Source organism: Stegodyphus dumicola, chromosome 6, assembly GCF_044657685.1.
Source record: "Stegodyphus dumicola isolate Sdum_Otavi_A_Nest chromosome 6, ASM4465768v1".
Lineage (NCBI taxonomy): Eukaryota > Metazoa > Arthropoda > Arachnida > Araneae > Eresidae > Stegodyphus > Stegodyphus dumicola.
The window spans coordinates 131,706,125-131,726,155 of record NC_140773.1 but is presented as its reverse complement, the minus strand read 5'-3'; the positions used below and the strand labels follow the sequence as shown (position 1 = coordinate 131,726,155).

General features: G+C 31.3%; 1 protein-coding gene across 2 annotated transcripts in view; it reads right to left on the bottom strand.

The window, feature by feature from the left end:
• The window catches only part of LOC118202435 (limbic system-associated membrane protein-like), a 577,976-nt gene that overhangs the window by 78,443 nt on the left and 479,502 nt on the right, over positions 1 to 20,031 (bottom strand). For both annotated transcript variants that reach the window (XM_085818897.1, XM_085818896.1), the window contains exon 5: positions 6,267 to 6,422. In XM_085818897.1, coding sequence (XP_085675023.1) covers positions 6,267 to 6,422 — 156 coding nt within the window. The remainder of the gene's footprint in view (positions 1 to 6,266; positions 6,423 to 20,031) is intronic.

Here is a 20,031-nt window from a genome sequence, read left to right as displayed (position 1 = left end):
GTAACACGGCTTACAACTGTTATAAAAGAATTTAACATCCGAGATGGAAATCATACAGTTCAATATGATGTAAATTAAAATTAAACAATCTACTTCAAACATTAAAAATGGAAACTCCAAAATTTCTTTTCTCATACAAGGTACTTAATTCAAAATAATAATAATAATAAGAAAAGGTTCCATTACTTATGCATGAAGTTTGCCAACGAATATTAAACAAATAATAAGTCAGCGATATCTTCAGCTTATTAAGTGTTGAAAAGCTAGTGCATAATTTTGGGTCGTTAAAATGATTTTGTATAGTAGGAAAAAAATAAAGAGAGACAAGATTCTTGATGATATACTCTTGAAGGGTTGCCTGAAAAACAAAATTTAAATAGTTAATTTAAATTCAAGATCAAGCAAATTCGAAAAATGAATTATGTATTAGGAAATGAGGCTTACGACGAGGCAATTATTTGGCGAAAATTTTCAGGAACCCTTAAGAAATGCAGATGGATATCTTTATGCATTCTTATTTTCGTTATTTATTTGGAGGATATCACAAAAGGAATCCTTTCTTAAATGGGGTAAAATGTCCATAAGATTTTCTGCGCAGCTTAAATAATTTCAGATAATTGCTGCCGAAATAGAAATTACAAATGGAGTACTGAGAAACAGAGGTACCTATGAATAAGAAAATGTTACTTACGAGAAGTGTATTGTTACTCATAATAGAGGGAAACCTTTTTTTTTTTTTTTTTTAAATTCATGACAAATAAAGAAGCATCAAATATCAATTTTTATTCATTGAGCTAACCAAAACGATTATTAGACCCGAAACGGTATTTTGCAGCGAATGACTAAAATACGATGCATCATTTTTCAAATTGTTATCACCAAATATTATCGCCCTGTATAATATTTAAAGAAACTCGCATTGCGTTTCTCGCATTGTGATAAAACAACGATACTAACAACATCAAATTTTGAATAACGTAACCCTCCACCTGATTATGGGCACATGGAAGTCCGAATCTTGAATTTCGAATTAGTTTTACTATCTATTTCATAATTTTTAAACCTTAATGAATTTTTGATCAATATACTCAACGATTTCAAAGCGAGCAGTGGCAACACACTGTAGGGAATAAAATTATTTTCGGAAATTCTAAAGGTGTGCTGCTTTTAAATATTTTTATCCCAACGTGACATTAGCCCAAATACTTTCAAAACGTGTTTGTGTCTGTAAATGAAAAAGCACCTGTTTGGGCGTTGAATAAAATGTGAAAGCTTTCAGATGCGTGTTTGCCAGAAATGCTTAACGCTTCCATCGTTGTTAGTACTGTGGTCATTCATGAGCTTTTTTATTCCACATGCATGCCTACGTATCATGATCAAGCAAAGCCACACTGTCGGCGATATGGTGGTGAAGTGTTTGGAGAATGTGCGTTAAAGCTCGAGAAGTCAATAACCGTCTTATCAAATTTGAAAACTATTGTGGCTGCAGAAGAGATGTTCCGTCCCCTCATCCAATATGTTCTATCAACTCAGATTTATCAACTGTCATTAGCTTCGAAAAACATTTTCACCTAGATTCTCATACAAAGGTCCTTGCCACTGAACGATAATGATCCAGAAGCTGTCTTATTGAAAAAAAAAAAAAAAAAAAAAAAAGATTAGGGGACCCAATCGCAAAATCCTTGTGATGAAAATTCCTGATCCTCCACCTTTTATATCGGTCGCCACAGTAGAGACAATACTCATTTTTCACATCTCCAGCATTCAAAATAAACTAATGTCTCTACAACTTCTTTGCACGGCCTATTAAATTATACGCGTTTTTGATTGCCTTTATTCAAATGTAATTCCTCGAATTTTGTTAGAGATATATATCTCATTCAATTAATTTCGTTGTCACTTCGTGGCAAGAGACAAAAATACGCAAAAGCTCAATTTTCATTAAAAATCGTAAAATGTAAAACACAAAATGCAGTTAAAATAATTTTTAAAATTTAAATTAGAGTTCCTACGTAAAACAAGCAATTCGGCCAGCGTGCATGAAGACAGATTTTTCGGTGTACAAAACTGAAAGCAAACTTTTCGTTCCATTGGGCAAAAGGAAACTGAGGTTGGTGCATAAACTGACTTAATTTACTATTCTGCTAAGAATATCAAATGTAAACAAATAGCAGCCTTATTAGGCTTAGCCTCACTTAATATTGCATACAAATTAACTAAAAATATAAAAATATGAATCGGAACATAGGAACACCATGTTTCAATCTCTTTTAAAGCAAAAAATGCCCAACTTACCAATTATAAGAATAAAAGAATAAAAATACTGAGCTCGCGGAATAGGGCAGAGAGTAGAACACACACACATATATATATATATTGAATGAACTGAAATTCATTGAAATCGAAAACAAGATATATGCTACTAAATTTATATTAGAAGCTAATATAATCAATATTTCGTTAGCAAGCAAATAAAATATATATATATATACATTTGGTGCATCCGATTGCAATCAAAAAGGGAGATGCGCAATTACATGTTACAGCAGTCCCATACACAACGTTTCAAAGTTCTGTGATCACTCTTTTTTGAGATTTACGAGATACATGCATATGTCCCTACATAGAGATATCACCAAAACAAAATATCTTCTGAATCCATTTTAAATCCCTTTTACAATCCGTTTTGTAGAAAAGCGTCTTCTAGTCTCTCCATACGTAGAGATTTCACGCTTGAAACATCCTTGAAATGGATACGAGAGGTGTCTCAAAATGGGTATTTTTGTTGAAATACGATACCCCAAATTTTTCGAGATTACAATACTTCGTTTACATCGCACAACAAAGTAAAAAAAAAGCAGGTTGTTCAGATCATTGTAGTGTAAGTGATGTTGTGAGAATGCAGTTTTTACGTATACTCTTTATCTCTTCTTGAAATAACCTTCTCAACTTATCTGCATTTTTTTCGTTAATTGTAACCGAGGGAATATCTGAAAGATATTACGAATTACTCATATTATATTATTTATTTATGTTGAGGAAATTAATCCCAATTTCAGGAAGTTTAACTGTTTTTATAGAAACTATTTTTTCGTTTATAGAAATACTTTACAGAAACTATTTGTTTTTAAACTGAAATATGTGATTTTTAACTTTTAAGCTTACAAAGTCTTTGCTAGATTAATTCAAGAACATGCATTTACATAGTTATTAATAATTTCTGAAGTCTTTTCTCCTTTATTGCATGTTTTCCTTAATTGCAATTTACTAAATATTTCAACAATTTACTTGTGTCTCGAAAAATTATTAGCTTCCGAAAGCAGTTTAGTTGAAAAGAAGATAGAATTTTTAATATTCTGATGTAAAATTTATATTTATTTAATGTTAAACATATTTATTATTTATGTATTACTTAAATATATATTTTTATATTCCATTTTACGAGCACATGTATTAGTTTTTATTTTAAAATATATATTCATGTAGTAGTACAAAAAATGCAATTGTAAGAAAACATTAATTATTCCAACAATTTCTGAATCGAAGAATAATATGTTATGAATTTAATTTTTTGTAGCAATTAATATCTCGTCAGAGACAAATAGTGGAAGGGTTATTACTATTATCATTTTTAAAAATAACCTATTATTATTATCAAAATAGTTTCCCGATTTTATAAGAAGTTAATGCTTCTGTGAGATTTTTGACAGAAGTATATTGTCAAATGTTTTCATATTGTTTTAATTTAATTTTTACATAAATCCAGAAACACCTTAATAGCTAATGCAAATTTTCTTAACATTTGAGCATATTACATGAGCAAAAGAGAATTTTATTTTTTTTTTTCACATTAAACACATGATGTTTTTCAAGAAAGTTTTAATGCTAATAATAGAGATTGAACTAATATTCAGTTTAGTTAAACTGGAACAAAAAGGAGAGCATATCAGTTTTCTTTAGAATTTTTACTCATCACAAATTAACATTTAATTCTTTTTTTTTAGTAATGAATGAAATTTCAGATGTATTTCTTAAATAGCATACCTTTCAATATCTATTTACTAACCACGACAAATAATTCATGTAACACAAAAACTACGTAAGAAAGTAAATATTTACCTTTCATATTAAAAATTTACTAAGTTTTTTGTTAGTTGCATGTGAACTAAGAAAACATACTAATAAGCCCATTTAATAACCAAACTTTATCTGCTGACAAAAAGACGTAAAATAAAAAATAAAAAAAAAAATATACCGACATTTGAAAAAAAATGTATTATCTGCAGATCCTTACTGAAGATCTATCATTTTGTAGTGCTGCCATCTATTGGTAGCGTTTCAAAACTTGAATATGAACTCATTAAAATCCTGGCGTTTCGTTTATAGTGCTGCCATCTATTATCAAATTTTAAACCAAAAATTCTAGATAAAAATAAAATTTACTAGTGAAAGTAAATTCTAATTTGCTTTAAAAAGCTTCATTCCATCGAAGTTGAATTTTTTTACTTAGTAAAGATATGCTAAGATTGGGCCAAAGACTGAACCTGAAGAACCGACTGTCGTCTTTTCATGAAATAGCATATTTTACATCCCAAGATGTTGAGGGATAAGGTTCTTTTAACTTTCTAAAATAGGATAAAAAAATTAAACAGATTTCAATTGTAATTTACATTTTAAAGCCACAATTTAAAATATTCAGAGGGAACCGTTTTTAGCCTGTTAAAATATGACCAAAATTTAAACAGATTTTAATTTAAATAAACTTGTAGAAATAACTGAGTTATGTTGGTGAAATTTTGTACATACATTTCTATATTCTATATACTAAATTTGATATATTTACTTTATACTTCAGATTTTAAAATAGTTTAAATAAAACAGACAAAATGTATTCTTCAACATCGACATAAAATTATAATATGCACTGCATGCATTGCGTATTACAAATAAGTATCGTTTGGCAGAGTTACAAATATATATTTATGAAATGAAAATATTTTTAATATTTATAAATTGTTTAAAAACATTTTTAGATATTTTTCCTTTCAAATGAGAAGCAAATCTAATCTCAAATTAACTACTCTAAACAAAATCCCATAATACAGGCAGCAACCTATTCCCAGGGAGCCACAGATAGAGCTTTGCTATTAGAATAGTTTTTTAACAGATCTTCAAGTATACATTTTTTTCATAAATTTCATAGTGTTTAAATAAATTATGTTTAAATAAGTTTTGTATTGTTATTGCAATTCAATATTTTCTTATATCTTATTATATTACTTTACTTTACCCTTAAATTACCTATCACTCAAAATAATAGTGCACATTGCCAAATGATTTATGGTCTTGACTGCCTTCTTAGTGAAATCAGCAGAACTCAAGTTTTAAAATAAAACCTGTTTATTTACTCTTCAAGCTGGTGATTATATAAAACAAAAGCTTAAAAGAAACAGAATTTCACTTACTTGCCGGTAACCACAATACATATTTAAATTAAATTGAATTGAAAGGGAAAAACTAAACGTTTTTTTGGCCCCGAATTGTTTACCAAGCAAAGCTCGATGGAAGAATCTCATATTGATTAGTTAAATGCAACAGCAGAGAAGCTAAAAATAGACTTCCAGCCAGCTTATGAGGGCTGTCTCCTATGCTAAGAGCTCTCTCCACATTTAGGAACTCGGAGCTTATTTAGGCTTTGTGTATTCTGGTTGAAGTTGACGAAAGTAGAAATGAAAGTAAAACCCAAATAATAACTGCATTAATTAACGTAAAATGTCATTTGTGTTGCTCATTTACCTTCAGATATAAATAAAACAATGAGGATAAAATAATTTTTTTTTTTTTTTTTTTTATTTCTAAAGGTGGTTTAGTTTTCTAAAATAAATTTTCCTTTCTAAGTAACAAAATGTTTTAAAATTTTTTTCGAAATGATTATATGAAAAAATATTATTTTACAAGTAAGTATTTTACAAGTCTTTAAATTTCTTAATTTACATTTCCAGCGAAATAAATGACATGGCCGTCACTGATTACCTTTAGAACATTGAATTAAGTTCTTAACTCAGTAATCCGATATCTGTTCAACAAACTACACAAGAAAATTAATAATTTCAAAAATTTGCTTAAGACTTTTTTTTTAATACAATACATACTCTATTAGAATATAACATAATTTGCATTTTGCTTTACAAGTGGATACGAGATTTGATTTGCATAATATTAAAGGAAATAGTATTGTACTAAGTATACTAAGATAAATTTCATACTTAGATCGTGTCCTACGAGAAAAGGCTGTTCGTCTTCTCTTTTCCATTTAATGACTGGTGGCGGATTTCCGGTAGCTTTGCAGAAAAGAGTCGTATTCGAATTCTCCATCACAGTCACGTTTCTGTCGGTCATGTTGGTCACGAATTCAGGAGGCTCTGTTGTAACATCAGATTAATTAATATCACATAGAAAATATTAGTTCTGAATCTAAGATTGGAAGGATTATCTTATAATAAAAAATCAATTGATGAATTTCATCGTTGTATTACACCAATATAATTTTCCATATTTTTTTTTCTAAATCAGTAACTTGAAATGTGAAGTATTGTCTACCAAAATGGGGTAAAATGTATTTCGTTGAGCAGACAAACGAAAGTTTGTGATTTAGAAAACATACATAAATCATTATTCTTCTCAAAAAGTATATTTAAAAAACATAATGAAACAGTTGACTCATTATATAGCCAAAAAAAACCTGGTTGATTATATGGAACATAAGCATTGTTTCACTTCCTAAAACAAAGAAAAGAGTTTAGGTTTTATTTCAAAAGTTCCCTATGACAGCAGCTCTCTAAAAGTTCTCTAATAATGTTCTTATTATTGCTACAGTTAAGTGCTTATTTATCTAACCGAGAAAGTATATTCGACAATGCGTAATATTTATATTCCTTTGTAGGGTTTATATTTATTTTAAGTTTAAACTATCTTTCTTGTTAAGCCTTACTTTCTCCTGGAATTGCCAATGCCAGAGTATGTAAATTTTAGTAGAACGCGCAAGGATTCAAATTGTCAACGGAAGTATTCTGAGTTAAATAGAAGGGAAACGAGTTCGAAGGAGCTTTCTTGCTTCACGAGCGTGGAGGTGGCTAGTTAGAAATTGAAGAACCACGCGTTTCGGCCTGTGTGCTTGCCTCGGCAGTTTGTTAATCGTTCAAGGTAATATTCAGAAGTTGCTGAATTATCAGCGGTATTTTAGAACGCGGTGAGGTTAGTTACTTTTAGAGAGCCTCGTAGTTAGTCTCTTGTTACTATTCTTTTCTTAGTTTCTTATTTTTATTTTACCGCCGGGTCGGCGTAGTTTGTGAGCGTCAAGAGCACGCATTGGTAATTTCTAAAGTTGAATGAAAAGGGATTTAAACCCTTCTCAAGACTTTGGTCTCCTTTCCAGTTCTCAGCATTCACCACTATTGTTGCATGCGGGTTGGAAGCGCGCAACTTTACACCTTAATAATTCTATAGGCTTGTGTAAATATGTAAGCTTATTTGTAAGAAATTGGTAGATTTTAAATGATTCGAGTCTGATGACTTCTACCATGAGTGTCGATCACACTGATGACACACTCACGACTTCTATCATGAGTTTCCTCTTTTTGTATAACAGCAAATTTCATTTGCATAATTAATGAGCAGTTGCTGCCATTACGATTTCCCAGCGTTTGCTTTTCTTTCCTACTTCACGGGTTATTTTATATTTTGTTCTCTTCATTTGACATAATTTTGATAAAAGTCATTCGAAAATACCTTTATTATGGTTTCTAACATTCAAAGCATAATTTGAACATTTTGCTTGTAAATTTGTAACGATTCCTTCTTTATTGTTCTACGGCATGTGATAGTGCCTTACGAACTGTCCTATACGGCTTCATTGGTTCTCAAGTTTTAGCAGTACGTTCATTTCATGACGCTATAAAATGGCTCGGCATAATCCTAGAATCCTATAGTGTGAATCCCTTGTCAGTTCTGTTCTCTCTCAAGATTTGCTTGCCACGTGCCACCTGCCTCGTGCATTATAAATTAACTTGCAATGAGTACAAAGGATTTCAACGCGAATTACTAACAGCTGTACGATGCGAAAGATTGCCATGACATAGTTTCCAAGTCTGGCTGCAATGGACAATGAAGCACTGATAAGTGATCAAAAACCTGCCAGGGCTTTTGTTTTTTTTCATCTCTTCTGTTTTGAAACAAAATTGTTTTAAAATATTACTATAGTAATTTTAACAAACTTCCCACAAATGGTCTATAAAATAATGGGGATTAAGTTGAGTAAAAGCTTAGATTTATGAACATATTTAATACCTTTGCAATGCAAAAATTTTAAGAAGACAAACATTTTTCAAAAATAGCTAGTGCAAGTACTCAAATAGGTATATATTTCTCTGCTGAAAGTATTTACAACATTTATTATACAGAATTATGAATTTCGCAAGACGGTTTGGCTTTTAAGGCATCCGACAACATTCGACACACAAATTTTGGGAAATATTAAAGATAGATATTTTATTGGTACTATTTAGCAGAATGCTGCTTAGAATGACAAAAACAAGGGATAAATGTACTATCAAAGCAAAATGTTTTATTTTATCCTCGTAGTTTGGTTAAAAATGTATTAAAATTTCAGATCACTATATATGTTCCCAAAAAAATTATAAATACTCTACTTTCTTTTCGACTTACATTTATTAAGGCATAAGGATTTAAAAGGACAAAAATCGATGTAACAAATTAAAATGTCTCCTAAATATACCTATTTGAGTACTTGCACTAGCTATTTTTGAAAAATGTTTCTCTTATTAAAATTTTTGCAAATTTGTTTGCAAAGGTATTAAATATGTTCATAAATCTAAGCTTTTACCCAATTTAATTCACATTATTTTATAGACCATTTGTGGGAAGTTTGGTAAAATTACTATATTTTAAAACAATTTTGTTTCAAAAAAGAAGAGATGAAAAAAAAAAAAAATTTCAAAGCATTTAATGTAATGTAAACAAAACAGAATAGAAAGAAAATGTAGCCGAATATGAAACTGAAATTGTGAAACTAATCTTATTCGCGAGCACTACTAACAAATAGAAAATTTCAAAAATATCTTTTGAACATCACCAAAATTGTTCAAATGAAGCATTCTCAGTTTGAATGTATTTAGTTATGTGCGTCCCTTTAAACATAATTTTAACATAATTTTAAAACATAATTTTAAAATTTCCGGTTCACGGTCAGCAGCACAGCATCTCCGGCTCATAGAAATGTACTGTTTAATCCTGGGCTCATGGCGTTAAACAAGAACAGGTATAACTCTGTTTAAAATCACCGAAGCAAAGAAACCAGAAGTACTACTTTTGGAAAGCCAAAAGTGTAAGTTTAAAAGCAGAGCAGTTAATTTTTTTAATGTCATCAAAATTACCGTTTAGAAAGTTGTTAGACGCCTTAAAAGATTACACAGTATCAATAGAGAAACTTCTAAGATTGCTAAGCATTATGTTGGGATAAGCCTAGATGATAACATAAAAGTACGCTTATCTAAGTAAGAAAAGTAAGTAAAAAAAGCGAAAAGCTACCCATCTTCAGTTTCCTTAAAATACCATGATTTAACAAACCACGTTGTGTTAAAGACAGAAAATATTTTTTTGTAGTTCACAGAGTAGGTAGGAATTCATTGCTGAGAGGAAAGAATCATTCAGAACGGATAAAAGAGCTAGACGACGAAATGAGTCGAAAAATTATGTTCTTGCTACAGATAAGTTTAAAGCTTACTCAAATAATCTTTCGTTAACCACATATATCACTACTACATATCTTCTACCTAACTATGCAAATTAACGAATTAGCTTTTCAGATAGAACTGGAGAAAAGCAAACAAAAGTTAAATTTAGAAAGTTTTATTTACATCTAATCTAGAAAATGAAATGGAATAAGGTCCGAGCCCAAAGTATCATAGGTTACAATGCAGAACATTTAAATACTTGAAAGTTTAACAAAATTTGTTTCTGTAAATAGCGAAGTTTAATCGACAGTAAGCTTTTGTAAGTCTGCAGTGAATAGAAGTAATGTTGATGACGAACCTGCAGTTATTAGAGACATTGAAAAAGAGATGATAATGCTAATCGCATCCGTTCCCGAAAACACAGGTTTTCGGACGAAGGTAGACAACAGCATCTCTGCTGTCAAAAGAATTAGAGCGAAAGTAATCCGTGTTTAATTTTTGGACCCATTTTATATCTTCTATATTGGAACAATTATCAAAAGCCGAGCAATTTAATCGCATTGCGTGATATGCAGATGGTACCGAAATAACAAACTAAATCCATAAATCCGAAATTTCTTTACTGAAAACTAAAACAGAAATTTAATAAAGGACTGGTGTCGATGTTTAAACGTTTCTATCAATATTGCCAAATGCAAAATTGTTTTTATCCTTAAAGACGGGCCTGAGTATGTAGTCATGAACGAAATACCTCTCTTTGGGGAAGCTAAAAGAAAGTTTAATAAGGCAAATTAGTTGGGGGTATTATTAGCTAAAATTCCTAAAGGAAAAACCACATAAGGTACGTGAATGACAAGGCATTCGAAAAAATATCAAATTAATACTAATGATAGAGACTAATTCCCAACTTGATTTGTAGAATATACGAAATGTTTTTACTGCTATAATATGCCTTATCATTACATAAGCATCCCCAGCTGGACTTCAGTTTCTGACAGAAATTGACAGGAAGATTGCATCTGATAGAGAATTTATCTGAAGAATCTTAATATTAACGTACAGTTTTTTCGAAAGACAAATTCTGTAAAAGGCTGTATAATAAGCAGGCCTGCGATGATGAAATTGTAATTAAAGATTATAAGAGCATAAAGCAAACCACCTGTTAACAGGTCTCACCAGCGTGCGAACTTCGCCAGTTTTTGTGCAACGCTAGCAGATCTATTAGAGCTCAGAATATTCCTGGATAGTCGGACTGTCTAAATGCATCTAATTTTTCCTCTCTTTCAAATCTTTTCCATTAATCATGCATTCCGTATCAAAATATCTGTTGCTGGGTATTTTCCTGGTTATCGACGTGGCCAGTAGCCGTGGTTCTGTACAGAGCGCTGCAGCGATGTGATGCACGAAATATAGTTGACGAAAACTAGAATGGAAATCTAGCAGTGTATATATAAAGTACCGCATAGAATTGTTGCAACCATGTACCTACCAGAATACCAGTCTTGTTAATCACCTGTTATTCGTCACATGTAATAGGCTGGTTTTATAAAGCTTGACGAAAATACCCATTAAAATCTAAGCTTTACTTACATGAAGTACAATCATTTGGTAGGCAACACGTTTTAACAGACGCAACCACTCTCACAAAAATCATACAACAGCATCAAGGTATATTAAGTCTTAACCAAGAAAGATGAGATTTGAAACGATGAAATACAGGAAGACATCTTGAAGTAAAAGATTCCAAAACCTGATTTTTTAAAACCTTAATTTCGAATATGAGCTGAATGAGTATATCAGCTCGGTATCAATGGACATAAATAGTTGCATCATTAAATAAGTTTAAAAAAATTGCGGTCAATAGTTATGCCAGGTGAAGACAATCAATAATAGATATAATTTTTAAAACGTTAATTATGTAATTAGAAATTAACACTTTTAATTTCAGCTTAAGATTTTTAGTTAATTTATTTTGCATTCTGTCTTATAATATTGATTTTTACACTCCGACACTCGCTGGAATTATTTGGGCACCTTAGGATCAGAAACCGCTTCCAAATCTTTAGACTTCACACAGCTATATGATTATTTCAGTAAACACTTAATGCTTTAAAGAAATCGTTATACTCATGGTTGCCAGAGGTTACTCATGGTTGCACATTTTTAAAATTTGGGGACTTCTACAAAAGTGGTTGTGATGACACGTAAGTAACTCTAAAGTTTCTGACTCGTTCATCACATTGCAGATAAGAAACTTGCCCCTCCCTCCAGAGTATTCTGTTCTGTCTAAAATATCTAAAATATCTCTACTGTTGAAAATCTAAATGTATATAAAATTCTTTTTATGATGCAAGTTTATTTTTTGTTGATAAGTTATAGTGTATTGATAAGTAAGATTTATATCGCATTCCTAAACCAGGTTTAAATTGTATTAATACATTGCAGCTCATTTATTTACTTTACAGAATATTATATTTCACTTGCATTTCCCAGTTACTCAATACAATCAAACACATTTAAGGAAATTTTTAGGGGTAGTTAAAATATTTATTAAAAAAAAAAAAAAAAAAAAAAAAAAAAAAAAAAAAAAAACGTATATATTCGTTTTTTTTAAGAAATTTCTTCAGTGTGCTCAAGCTAGAACTTTATTAAATATTATTAAGTATATCATTTTTTCATTATTTTAATATTTCCTACTTGAAACATTATATTCAAGCAATTATATAAATATAAAATACAATATAGTACTTTAACAGATTGAACATGCCAAAAAAATTTCGAACTTAAATTATCGTGTACTTTTCATGTTGTCCTATTCTACTTGCATGTCATACTTTTCCTAAACTTTATTTTCTTTTAACTTTTGCTTATTTAGCTGTAATTTATGAAGAATTCTAGCTCTCACTTCCTGCGAATACATTCGCACATAAAACGGAGATTAGAAAGAAAAATTAATATGTACAAGATACAACTAGCGTATACGAGATACAATGTGTACAAGTCAAAAACTGAAGTTAAATGTAATTTATTGTTTCACGTTAAAGGGAAAAAAAATTGTTCTGTAAATTGAAACCTTATGTTTTTTATTTTTATACGTGAAAAGTTTGTTTGTCGTTTACTCCGTCTATTCTAACCTCCTTGGTTTACTCACTTTCAATGCTACACAATGATTGACTCGTGGCGCCATCTCTTAACATGAAATGTAACTTTCGAATCAATTATTGCTTTAATTTTATATCTCGCTCCTACATCCTGTGCAAATGAAACTTAATAAATTGCAAACAAATTATGGTTTCATTTCTTATGCATCAAATTTTAACATATATATTATTAATAATAAATCTATCTATATGAATGTACCTGACTAAATTTTACGGTTTGGAAATTTTAAATTGAAATATTTAGTTTCTCGGAAATAATTATCGTATGCGCGAAGGTGACATGCATTTAATACGAATTTCATTATGGTTAATGAACAATATTTATCTGAATTGTCAAAAGACAGTTTAGTTAAGGCATCCAGTTACAAAGGAATTTAAATTAATTCCGAAACAATTACATAACACCAATTCAGATCTTTTAATTACCGCTAGAGAGCTTAGTTAACGGATGATAAAACAGACAGAATTTCGCTGACTGCGAATTGGGAGGCGAGATAACACTTTACCTGACTTTTAGGTGTCAGTCGGTTGTGAAAGTGAATTATTATGATATAATATGACTATTATGAACTTGAAACCTGCTGTAAGTTATCCTAGCGTAGAAAACATAATGTTGCAGAGAAATGCAGTATTTTTTAAGTAGTAGTTTTTTAAAATCAGTGAGTCATACTTGAGACAGTATGACTTTACTCAGTTCCCAGTTTTGATGGAGAGCAGTTCCAGGGATACGGATCCGAGGGTCTCTAACTGCTCCTTCCCCTACCACCAACTTTTCGAGAGGACTTTCGGATCGCCGCATATGTAAAGTGTCTCGATGCCGCATGGACATTATACATTTACCAATACCCATGGGCCACTATCTTCACTTATATTCTCCGGGCCACTATCCCGCTTGCACGGCATAATTTAATTCTTCTTGCTTTTAACGAAGCAAAACCCTAATTGATTTAGTTTAGTTGACGATAGAAAAACACGCTATGGCTTTCTAGCCTAAGGAGTGTCTTCGTGGAGGCCTTTCTAAGAGAAACTGGCTCGTATATACGTTACACATCGGGAAACTTCGAAAACGACCACGCATCCGACCCTTTTACACTGGAATCAAACCCAGATTGGAACTACCAGTGTTCAGCGATTTTATCGCTCAGCCGCTGGTGAGCAGCAAAACCCTGAAAATTACTTTTCCCATGCAAGGCAAAATACTAATTAGCATTATTTTCTTCACATTTCGCTAACAGATGGTAAACTGCAGTACTGAACTGCACTATAACCACGAAATTAACTTTAAAATACCTGAGCCTTAAACTGCTCTGATATCTGGAATGTATAAAGGAAACTAAGAATTTCTGAAGAAATGTATTCAGCACATAAATCCTTTGGATATCAAAAGTAAAAAGTCAAACTTTTCTGTTTCTGAAAATTCAAATTCCTATGACATTTGTTATTCTTCAGCAAAGAAGAGAAAATCGGAAAGTATTTCAATTAATTTCTCAGATCTTCGTGTACACGTTGCACATGGGGAAAGCCCCTTGCAGCCAGCCATTCGCCTGGCATCGAATCCAGGTCCGTACTCCCAGTGTTCCGCGATTTTACCTCTCGGTCACTAGTGGGCAAATTCCGTTAGGGATTTCTAGTGCTCATATTCTTCATTTTAAGAACTATAGTTCGATTGTAGAAAACGAAACCTTGGCAGGCAATCTACCAGAATACTTAAGATCGTCCGACGATCCTAAGTACTAATATGTAAGTATGAATACGTATATGTTAATTACGTGCCGCAAGGTTTGGAGGTGACATGAGAAATCGCTTTTCTCCAGAAACAGGGAGTTTACTACCGAAGGAGGGAAATGGAAAACCGTACTGTCGGGTGGTCCCGTCGTTAGTTTGCCTTTCGTGCCTTTATTTCAGATTCGCAGAAATAAACGCTCGAATGCAACACTGGATATGCAACGCTGGAAACCAAAAATTTATATTTTTTTTTTACATAACATATGAATTGTACGTCAATTGTGCATATTTCATTGCTTTTAAAAATAAGATTCCTAGAGATAATGGAATTATATTTTTTTAGCAAAAATATTCTTTCTGTAGATTATGAAAAGGAAAGGTCAACAGGGTACTCCATTTCAGCTGAGTCTACCCAGATCGTAGTTGATTTAAAGTAACATGTGCTAACATTGTAATCTTTTATGCAAGAATTATTTTCTAAAAGAAATTTAGTTTTCTTTGCCCACCCACTTCAACAGCGCATAATAATGCATATAGATTTTAGTACCAAAATCAAAAAGAAATATAATAATTATTTATTATAATAAATTGCTACAACGTATTAAATAACTATAATAATCATTTATTATCACATAATTATTATAACTAATTATAAAGAAATTTTTTTCAGGGTATATTAATGCCATATATAGTTTAGTACAAAGATAAAAAATATATATACTAATTATTTATCATGGTAAAGCTAATGTAATCAACCATAATAATTATTATACGATTGTAATGAAATTATCAATTAAAATATAGTAATTAAATAATTGTAATTACATCGATTATACAACAATAGTTATTTACTAGACTTTAACACAAAATTATGTATATATGGCAAAATTAAGTTTTGAAAGTGCTAATATTTTTTCCAATATATAAGTAAATAAATATATGACCATTCGGTGGCGGAGTGGCGAGCGCATCGCGCAGCTGCACCACAGGTCCGGGGCTCGATCCCCGTCTTGGCAAGTTTGACTCAACCTTTCATTCCTTAAGTGGGACGATAAAATGAGAACGAAGTTCGCTTGGAGACTAAAACACCAAGGGTCCTGCGACAAGCTAACCACTTGTCCAGAGCAAAAGCTGATGCACTCCGTGGCCCAAAGGTCAAGAAAGCAGAAAAAGAGCTCTGCAGGCCTGAGTTTTTTTAAAAAATATATAAATGCAAAAAATTAAACATAATATAATCAAGCAGTTAACTAAATGATCAGCATGTAGCTTAGATTACTTAAAAGTAATTTTCTGCCTTCTCATATCGATGTTCTTTGAATGCTACGAAAACGAGCAAGGACAAAATTAAAACGTAAAAAAATCCCTACTACACGATTTATTCGCCCAATTTCGTCAATAAATCTGTCCGAATGAAGTATGCATATTTGCGCTCAAGATCACGCCCGGCGTGGTCAGACTATGCATAATGCTTTTTGGTCTCCTAAAATCTGGAAATTGGTATCGTCGTCTTAATCGAAAACCATGCCCTGCATTTATTTCTTTTGCTTTCGCTAAATACATCCTTTGTCAGAGAAATTCCGGGACAATTTTTTTTTTCTTCTGAGTTTGAAGTACTAAAAAGAAACATATTTATTTTAGTCCGAAGAGGCTTTTGTTCCTGAAGGACTATTGTTTTCGTTTTGCGATTTCGCGTTGAACCGCTATAACTGTCCATTTCACTTTTCAAACTGTTGCCACCAAATGTTAGTCTTGCATTATATTTTGAGAAATTAAATAATGAAAATTCTGCATAAATGCATGTATATTTCTCGCATTGTGATAAAACAACGGTATATGGAATTTTTTTTATTATCGATTTCGTATTTTTTAAACCTTTAACGAATTTTCTAGTAACAAACTGAACGATTTAAAAGCGTGCAATGGCAACCCTCTACGGCGGGGAAAAAAAAAATCTTTTTATCTCCAGCGGGCCGGAACTGGGTATCGGAAATTCTAAAGATATGCTTATTTTAAAATTATTTTGCAACATTGCTACTGAACTGGATTTTATGGTTTAAGTGCAAAGATCATGATAGTTAACAAACAAAGGTAACATACAAAATGTTAAAAAAGGCCACTTTGGACGTAATTTAAAATCTCAAAACCTTTCAAATATTTTTTAAATTTCATTCTTTTAATGTTACCTTGTATGTATTTTTATTTGACATGACTTCCGCGTAAACTTACTAGTTGTCAGGGCTGTGCTTGGCAACCCACTGTTCGAATTGTTGTCATATTGTAAGCAAAGAGTGAACATTAAGTTCTGAGTTAAACTTGGGAAAACCCCTAGTGAAACGTGGAACATGATTAAGCAAGCATATGCAGGCGAGGCACTTTCAATGCATACCAGTGCATACGTGGAGCGTGTAAGGCAGTTATTGCAAGAAGATCATCTTATAAATGTGCGTATGATATCAGAAGAACTGAATTTGAGTCGTTAGATTTTACACGATGATTTAGGGAAACGGAAATTTAATGCTATAATCATTTCTCACTCACTAAACAGATGAACAGAAAGAGGAAAGATGAAACATTTCTGCTGAACTATTGGATAGAGCCAGATGTGATCCCACATTTGTGTCAAAGTTTATTGTGGTCAGTGAAAAGGTTACTAAAACGAAAGAAAGTTTCATCAAGATGATTGCAGACATCCAACGGGCATGACAAATTAGCTTGCAAGCATCGGAGTTGAGGATTTCCTTCCTTGCTTCCAAGACCTCCAGAATCGTTGGCAATTGTGTATTGGCAGCCAAAGGGACTATGTTTACAACAGCTACTTGTTAAATACAATAGAAGATTTACATTTACTACGAGTATTTATCGGGAAGGCTTAGAAAGATGAAAATTACTGCTGCAATGATGAAAAAAAAAAATATCACACAATCTTTGATTGAATACTCGATATACCTGGCTACCGTCATGTATTCATGCGAAGTATTGGAATTCAGCTGGCATAGATTTGAGAGAACCGCTAACTAAAATACATTTAATTTTCAAAACAATTAATTAAAATAAACTGCAACATTTATTTAAGCACTGTGTTGATATTTAGTAACTAATTTTATCTCTTATTTAGGGGGGTAAACTGATTTTTAATTTTTTACTTCTACCATTGCAAACTGTGTTATATATAGATAAGCTTTATCGATGACAAAAAGCTCATTTGTCACTTCTAGTATTAAAAATGTTTTTTTAGGAAGAGTAAAATGAGACAGTTCTATATCTCTCATTTTACTGAGCCGATTGAGAAATTCATCTTGGCGTTTTTCCAATCTCGAAAGCGCGACTTAGGATATGTATTAGATTTATATATAGCGTTGTTCTAATATAGGTATTTTGACAAAAATTCGGGCTATTTCTGAAATGACATGCCAATGTTTTTCCATATTTCGATTCCAACACTCAAATTATGCCAAACTGCCAAGTTTTGTAAAAATCGTAAGAACAGTTTTTAATAAATTAGCTTTCAAAATTTTAGCTCCTCAATATTTGCTATATATTTATTAATATGTCTTTTTCTATTAAACTTACTTGATTCCTTCTTGCAGATTTCGAAATAAAATTCACCTATCATTTATGATTTATTTTTAAAATTTGTATTTTTAAATAATTTCTATAAATTTTTCGAAAAAAATTCGAATTATAACCTATAAACTTTTTTACGATCATGTTAAAGTAGATGTATTTCTAAGTATACCTGCAAAAAATAGAGTTCTTTATTCAAAATTTCCTAGGATATACGTGAATTTACATATTGGCACGTTTTGAAATTTAGAATATTTGCTATATGCGATAATTACGCCAAATATGGTTTGCGCACTTTGTTAAAATTGTTTGAAATAATGAATGATGACTTTTTTTCGGCTCGTTTAAAAAGGGAAAAGAAAATAGGTTGCTATAAATTAAGAAGTTCGCCAAATGAATTATTCTTTTCGCAAACTAAAAAAAAAAAAAAGGGCCAAGATAAATTTTTAAATTTCTCAATTTCTCACCAAATTTTGTAAAATTTAATATTTAGGCATAGTTTGAGTTGCAGAATCGAAATATGAAAAAAACATTGGCATGGCGTTTCAGAAAAAAATCCGATTTTGTTTCAAAATCCCTATATTAGGACAAAATCCCTGTATATAAATCTAATACGTTGCCCTAAGTTGCGCTTTCGAGACATGTAAAACTCAGCTTAAATTTCTCAGTAGAACGGGAGATACAGAACTGTCCATTTTTTTTGGCAATGTACCTTTTTATTAATAGACTAATTAAAATGAATTAATATATTTAAAAACTAACTGCAGTAATGTATTTTGCATTTTATATTTTTATTTATTTATTTATTTATTTTATTTTTAATAGAAAGAAATGAAGACATCTATGAAAAACATCATGTATCGTCTTTAAGATCATTTAATCATCTTTGTCTTATCATTTTATCACTTTCTAAATTGTATAATACTTAATCACTTTCATCATTTAATCACTTTCTAAATAATATAATACTTTCTAAATATCTTAATATATTCTAAAATCATATTAATATATCCTAAACCTTAGAATTACTTCAAAAAACTAAATATAATTATATAAAACAATAAAAATAGCTCCTAAAACTGTATAAAACGACGCTACTTTACAAGCCACAATTAAAATTAATTATATTTAGTCCGCTTTGAATACCTAGAACATAAATTTCATTAAAAGATAAAAGTCGGTTCTACCAAAATTATGCTTATATACTAAGGTTTCTTAGTAAAATCATTCGTTTTAGCATTTATATGATCCACTGTGCGCATGTTGTATTGTTGTTGTTCCTTATCTCATTTACCTAAAAGTAACATCAGAAGAAGCCCACGAAATTCATCATGGCAAGAACTGCAAGATTGCGACTGTTATTGGCAAGAGCTTTGAGCATCTTACAGGTACGACATTTCTCAGTTCCGCCTACAATTTTAAAGGAGCAGAGCAGCCCGATGGGATGGGTGCGAGGTTCTACTATCCCTTTTCCTCTGCCATTAACCTCTCGAGAGGACTTTCGGTTCGCCGCATATTTAGAGTGCTCCCATGCTGCACAGACGCAATACATTTACAAATACCCATGCCTTCTCCGAAATTCGATTCCGAGCCCTTCGGCATGGCAGTTAGCGTCGCCTACCATTATCCCGGTTGGGTGGCACTGAGCGTATTAAGTAATAAATATCACAAATAATAACAGTAGTTTTTATTTATTTATTTATTTATTTTTTTATAAGGGTACCTAGTAACTTACAAAGCAATTTACAAAAGTCAACTTATATATATTTCTGTTCTCATTCTGAAATTTCTTAGAAGATAGCCTTTCTTGTTTCATCGGAACGAAAGCC